A 7,575-nucleotide genomic window follows, 5' to 3' on the forward strand; every position below is an offset into this window, starting at 1 on the left:
ATCTATCAATTTTATATTTTTACCCGTTAAAGATCCAAATGTTCCAAGATACTAGTCTAATCCAAAGCTTTTGGATTGACTTATTTACTCTTGCAGTAATTTATGGTCTGAGAACCCTTGCCCATTTGCTATTGCATCGGTTGGTAAGGATGTCAAGGTGGAATGGATGCGAATATTAGAATTGACTGTTTACGATCGAATCGAAAGGACTGGAAAGAAATGGTGTAGTGTGGTTTTGATTTCATACTCTTCCTGTTTTGCTTCCGTTCAATCTAAAAAACAATTGGTGCTAATTGAATTGAAATCATTTATGAAAAACTGGATGCATCAAATATGAATCGATAAAAATATAAGAGTAATTTACATCACCCTCCCCTGTGTTTTGCTAATATTACCTCCCCCTCCCCCGCGTATTCAAGAATTACACTAGACACAAAAGGAATTGTACATTAGTACGTGTTGGGAACATCGGAAGGGACCCACACAGGTCACTCCCAAAGGGTACAGATACTGTTCCTAAGTGACAATACTGTCACTGAAAATACCCACCGGAAACAGAGCATTTCCATCAAAAATATTAGTCCTATTTCCGATGGAGAAGTCAGAGAGCATATAAGGCTCACATGTCCACCAAAAATATGCCACCGGAAATTGACCCAGTGGATCTGGTCCGGTGGTGATTCGGGACAGTCCACCCATTTTGGGGCTTTCCGGTATGGGCCCGATCGTCGAGATTTGTTCCGTGGAGTTTATAGGGGATGTTCCTAGTATCATTCTAAGCCAATATAATTCCAATTTCTTCGAGCCATTTGGGAGATACGTCAATCAAACAATCGAAACCCTAGTTAGTCTTTTGGCAATACATGTTACTAGAGCTCATTGACAACAAGGCGGCAGCTGGCACCAAGGTAGGCCTCCAACCTTCTCCTTCTTCCTCTTCTTTTTCCTTCCTCTCCTCTTTCTCTCCTCTCCTACGTTGAGCATGAGGGAAATGAGGAAATGAATCTTCATTTCTCAACTTATAACTTAAGTGGACCTTAGGGTCTGTTTGGGTTGGCCCCTTTTGGACCAATCGGGTTAAATGAATTTTGGGGCATGAGGATCCGACCATTTAGGTCCGTAAAGTGCTCACATCACGAGGAAGGTGTGGAGGATGGTTTGGGATCATCTGGAACCATTTACTATGCAAGTGGCAAGAACCACAGGCATCGGAACCCCACAATAGCCTGTCAACCCACCAGAAATAGGCACCGAAACTAGGCCCAGGCTACTTCTGGTGGCTTGTTTTCTGTGGTCAAGACAACTTACTGTCCCATGGCTGGTCTCGCTCGGGTGGTTGCTCTCGAACATGCTCAACACCTTTCGATAATTTTTTATGCATGTCGGGATTGAAGTGTGGGGAGTCGGGTCACTTACCGTCTGGGATCGGAAGGTATGAATCCCCTCCAGTTAGATAGGCATGCAATGCACGATCATGTGGGGTCATTTCTACCCCTTCGGCAATGCGCAGCCGTGAGCCAAAACCCGATCGTACTTTCGATCTTCCATCTGAGGCTTGTCACAACAGTTCAAATTAGACCGGATTAGGGCACGGGTATAACACACCTACCCTTAGAGATGAAATCCGAGACATTAGCATAAAGGGCTCCATTATAGCTCATTTCTATCTTCTCAGCAACTGAATAATTCGCAAGCCATCGGTCATACCAGAATGAGATAGAGGCCCCAACCACACATCTCTCATTTGTCTTCACGAAATCCCAGACCTTGTTAATTCCTTGCCAAATGGAGGAGCACATGTAAGAACTCCTGGGCATCCCAGATGAAGTGAGGAATCTTCTACACAAGAAAGCAACATCCAAAGATTTATCAGTGTTAATATACCAAGCTAGCTTAGCCAGCATAGCAAGGTTCACGTCTCTCAGCCTTCGGATGCCCAGGCCACCTTCAGCTTTTGGCTTACACACCATGTCCCATCTCACTGTAAGTATCCATATCACCACTCCAAATAAAATTCCTAGTCCATCGCTCCATTTGGGAAATAACAGAGGGAAGCCAAAGATACAAAGCAAAATTATGAATTGAGATACTCCCCATCACCAATTTTACCAGCTCCTCTCAACCACTTGAGATAAAAGTTTTCCCTTCCACCCAGCAAGCCTCGCTTTGAACTTATTCACCAAAGGCATAATTAGGTCTTTCTTCACCCTCCTTTTAAAAATCTCCACACCCAATTACCGAGTGGAAAACTTACGTTTTGGAATATTTATGATCTCTTTGAGACGACATTTCCTTGCCAAATGGAAAACATATTTAAAAACAATAAACCAGATGTATATTATTACACATATTTTCAAGTAAGAACAGTCACAGTTGAATTTAAGCAAGATAGTCTATATTGCTTGCAGCACATTCCTAATGAAAAAAATTTCCTGATCCCATTTGCAAGCTTCACAACTTGGAGGTTCTACATCTTCCTCTGACAACCACCCAGAATTCGATCCATTTCTCTTGCAAAATAAACTAGTGCACATAGGTTCTGGTTGTGGGAGAGAACCAGTACTAGTCCACATTTCCCTGATTATCTCCTTTGATCGCTTGCGCCATTTTTGAATCTTTGTTGATGGTGAACCTTGTTCCAGTTTTTTCAGAATTTCTAAAGCTTGGGATTTTGATGGGTGATTTGTGCACAAGAGGATTAGTCCGAGCATGTATGCCGCTTCTTCATGTCCAAGACAAGTTGCTTTCTTTAAAAACTCGATCCCTAATACTTGATTCTTGCTACTAAAATATTCCACCTGAAAACAAATTAGTGTTTCACATTAGTCTGAGCATTTATAATTAATAGGCTCCATATAATTTTTTTTTTATAAGAATTTCATTTTAAGATTGAAATTTTTATTTTCTTTTCGTTTAATTTCTCTTGCAGGGAATCAAAAGAAAAGTTTAAAGTTTATTTATTATTTTAGCTATCCACACTCCAATCACGAGATGGGAAAAAGAACCAAGGTGTTCCCACCAGTTGGTAGATAGGGCCATGTATGACCCCACCCCACAGTGACTATGAAACCCCCAGGCCCTTAGAACCATGGAACACTTCTCAATTGGTTGGTTTGGTCTAGCCTGAAACTGATTGATTAGCTAATGATCCAGTTAGTTGTCAGTCTGTTATCAGTTTCGGTTATCTATTGCCCATGTTTATCAATATATAAAATTAATATTATCAATATATATACTTGAATTAGCGCTTAAATTGAATTCCCATAGGTTTATAGTAGGTTTATAGTAGGTTTATAGGGTTCCTTTGATGCACAAGTACTAATTCGGCGAATGTAGAGTCCTCATTATGAATCCAAAATCTAGAGGGGTTTTGAAGGATAAAGAGAAAATGGATTCGAGCAACCCAGTTTCAGTGTGGATCAGGTTCTCGTATGAGAATAGTTCTCAAACATTATCGTACGATCTTGATCCCGCACATGGTATCTACCCGAGGGTTTTTCTTATATGAATTTCATGTGTGTGAAAACCTGATCCTCTCTCTCCAGTTTCACCTGTGGACTGGTCTGAAAATAAATAAATAAATAAACAAATTAGAAAACTCACCATTCCACGCTTGAATAGAGCTTCTGGATTGCCTCTATCCTCGCACTGCCTGATGAACTCACGATATGAATCTTCCCATGGAACTGCCGGCAGCTTCTCTAATGAAACCCTACGAAGCACTTCTCTGTCTTCCCCAGCCTTGTAGAATCCTTTGCAACTGCAAACCATTAATAAAAAGCAAACCAATAAGAACAAAGGAAAATAGAAGCAACAGTTGATGCATGAGGGAAGGAGGCCTCTCAAAGGTAGCGCGCGCGCTATATATGAAACCATTAACAGTTACCTCTTTTTCACGTTGAAGAGATCAGTCACTGCAGAGGACCCAACTCGAGCTAACACCTCTGTGAGCAACTCTTCTGGCAGAGTTCCAATGGATGGAAGCAGCTCTTTCTTAGTTCTTTTCATCATCACTGAACGACCCATGCGAGAGAGAGAGAGAGAGAGAGACAGCAACAACAACAGACAGAAGTTACTAAAACTATGAAGAGAGAAAGAGAGATTGGAAGGCTTCCTCGTCTGCTTGTCTTTATCCCAGGTGGGGCTTGGGGATAATTATAACGAACATAAGTTAATAAAACTAGGAAGAAGGAATTCCTTCTCAAAGTTCAAATAGGAATAGAAACGGTTTTTTAATTTCTTGATATATATAATATTGAAATATATTCAAAAATTACAGCGTAGGAATCAGTTTCAAGGACAGCGGAGTTACAGATATTTATCCCCCAATCACGGGTCAATTTATCAGAGATTGGACAATAGAACCGGGTTTATTAATTAGGGTCAGGGTAAAGCTCCAATATGTTGAGTAATCATCCAGTCATAGCCTTCGTAGAATTCCTCGTAAGTCAAGTCATAATTTAATTAGGAAACTTAATTTACCAATTAAACCTGCTTAATAAAGAAAGCTTTTTTAGCACTTAACCACAAATATCAGTTCAGGATCGTTGTGTGTTTGTATGTGTGTCAGTTCAGGCCCATTGTATGTTTGTGTGGCCCGTTGTGTGTGTGTCAGTTCAGGCCCTTGTGAAGGATGTTGGTGTCATGGTGATGAGGCGATTATCAGGGTTGGAGGTTACAATGCCAACACACAGGGTACCATCCAAGAGTATTGTTAGTATCTTTGTCCCTTAAAGGTGTATGTGCGGATGGTTGAGACCATTTGGTGTAAAGTTTATCTTAGCCATGAAACAGCATGATCACATATACTATGGATTTTGTTCTCGGTATTGATGTCGGAGATGATCGGTGCGTATCAATCATTTTTACCCTTTGCTTTTCAAAAAGAAAAAACATCTTTTTTTTTTTGTAACTCCTGAAACGATAGGGGTAATCGATCCGAATCGATCAAGGATTGGAGATCGATCTCAATCGATACCGATACGGCCGATATGATACCGATATTTGAAACCATGACACATATATCATTTAGGACAAGAAATCTAAATTTATACATCCATATTTTGAATTATTCACAGCAACAAAGATGTCCCCACAACTATGATTTTCACTTAAATCGCAGATGCACAAATGGGGAATCAAACCTGAGACCGTGCCTAATGGGTTGAGTAGCAAAACTTAATTTTAAAACAGTTATAATTAATCTTGCTAACTGACATGATTGCACTTTGGAAGGAAAATTAATTCATAAAGGAGAGAGATTAATTGAGAAAATACATGTATTGGTTAAGGAGATCACACAAGTTCAATTCTACTGCAAAGCTTTGATGCTCTCCTTGCAACAACAGCAGACTATTGCTAGGCTATTGAAAGGAATTAAAATTACGGACAAATTTTTTTTTCATTTGTTTGTCATTTTTTTTTTTAGAAGGATAGTATTATTAAAAGAAAGGAAACATAAAAGAACAGAGCAAAAACATTTAGGTCAACTTGCAATCTCCACCTTCGGCATGGCCATCAACAAAGAGAGCAAGCGAGCGACCTAACTGAATCTAAATCTATGTCTGTTCGTAGCATCGTTTTCAAGATCAGCGACAATATTATTCGGAAAAATCACTGGGAACTCAGAATTATTAGCCTTAGACGCCTTCTTTGCCAAGTAGTCTGCCACAGTGTTGGCTTCCTAAAAGCAATGAGTTATCTTCCAAGGAATATATTCCAAATATTGAAGGGAAGAACACTATTTCTGGAGAGCAAACTAGGGAATCTGTCTTCGTTGGATCGCAAAGACCACAGAAGCCGAGTCTGATTCTATCCACACAGCCAGAGCATTATGATTCTTTGCCATCATAATTCCTTTCAAAACCGCCTCAAACTCTGCTTCATAAATCTTTTTAATACACAGAAATATGCTAAAGGAGTCACATATCTAGCCCTCACTATTTAGAAGCACACCGCCTGCACCTGCATTTCCCGGGTTGCCCAGAGAGCTACCATCCACATTAATCTTGATCCAGTTCAGGAGAGGTTTACACCAATGCACCTCAAGGGGAGGAGTGGAGTTGGAAGGACTAATCATCAAGCCCAGGTTTCTGCAACAAAGAACATTTGAAACTACTCTCACCTCGTCACTTTTACCACCATTACAGAGCATAATCTCCTATCTGATGCTTTAAAAAAAAAAAGACAGTTGGTCTTGCTTTATATCATTCCTTCTTATGTTCTTTTCTCGCCAAATATGAGAGGATACAATTGGAAATCCCAACTTCCATGGCTTGCTAATATTAAGAATACAAGTTCTTCTCTTCCACCACATCAGAAGGCTCTCTATAGACGGCTGGCTGGTCCTTCCACGTTGGCCCAAAGCAGGTGAAGAATTTTTTCCATATGGATACAGAGAAGGGCACTGAAGAAAGATATGCTCCAAACTCTCTTCAGCCTTACCACAGAGGTTGCAAATAAAAACCAGTTGAATGCCTTTGCCTCTCACCCTATAGTCTGTAGGGAGCTTGCCATGCACCAAACGCCACCCAAAAGTCGAGTATCTAGGAGGTAAGCCTTACTACCAAACCAAAGAGGCCCAATGCCCCACAGGCAATTTTCTTCTGATGTCCTCCCAAGCTGACACCATAGAGAAGTTCCCCATAGGCGTTAAGGCCCAAACTCCCATATCCTGCATTTGCACACTGGGCAATTTAATCTCCTTAATTTGATTGAAAATATAGCGAAGAAGAGGAGAGGTAACCTCAGGAAGAACCCATTCCCCCTCTCTAATAAAATCTCCCACCTTTGCAGAGGTAGATAGGGAGCTGGAATTATCTAGATTAATCTCCCCCATAATAGACTTTGGTCCCCACCATTTGACCTTCTAGAAATTTGTTAGCTAGCCATTCCCAATAATCCATCTCTCCTTGTCTTCCATGAAACTCCACATCTTCCTGATACCTGTTGCGATGGAAGAGGGTCGACAGCCTCTAATAGTCCTTCCATTTTTTTTAAGAAATCGGGCTCTCAAAAAAGAAGCAGCAGAAGATTGTTCATTTTTCATTCTCCAAAACAATTTAGAGAGCATGGCCTTTTTCGAATCTCTTAATCTTCTTAAGCCCAGACCTCCTTCGTCCTTAGGCTTGCACAGAGAGTCTTACTTAACGGTAATGGATTTCATTGTGTCCATCTCCCCTATCCAAATAAAGTTTCACATCCATCTCTCCATCATTGCAATGAGAGATGAAGGCCACTACTAGACTAAAAAACTATGTGTAGGCATTCCTGAAATAACCGATTTCACCAGTTCCACTCTACCTACCATAGACAATAATTTTCCTTTCCAACCTTCTAATCCACCCTTGACCTTGTCCATAATCGGCAACAAGGCCTCCTTTTTTACTCTACCCTTGAATATTTCCACTCCAAATATCTTGTAGGGAAAATGCACGTCGGAATATTCAGGATGTCAGATATGCTCTGCTTCCTGGCTAGAGGGATTTTTCCCATTAAAAGATTACTTTTCTCTACATTGCCCAGAATATTCCTGATACTTATTCAAAAAACCTCTTAGATTTGTGACATACCTCA

At 40.5% G+C, this 7,575-nt stretch overlaps 1 protein-coding gene across 1 annotated transcript; it reads right to left on the bottom strand.

Moving 5' to 3' along the window:
- Positions 1-2,393: 2,393 nt before the first annotated feature.
- LOC122081593 (putative F-box protein At1g67623) lies at positions 2,394-4,011 on the bottom strand. Its single transcript, XM_042648768.1, has 3 exons — positions 3,887-4,011; positions 3,604-3,760; positions 2,394-2,798 (listed from the first exon to the last, which is right to left on the bottom strand). The coding sequence occupies exons 1-3, from the start codon at positions 4,009-4,011 to the stop codon at positions 2,394-2,396; spliced, it is 687 nt and encodes a 228-aa protein (XP_042504702.1).
- Positions 4,012-7,575: the final 3,564 nt, after the last annotated feature.

The sequence above is a fragment of the Macadamia integrifolia genome, chromosome 6 (assembly GCF_013358625.1).
Source record: "Macadamia integrifolia cultivar HAES 741 chromosome 6, SCU_Mint_v3, whole genome shotgun sequence".
Lineage (NCBI taxonomy): Eukaryota > Viridiplantae > Streptophyta > Magnoliopsida > Proteales > Proteaceae > Macadamia > Macadamia integrifolia.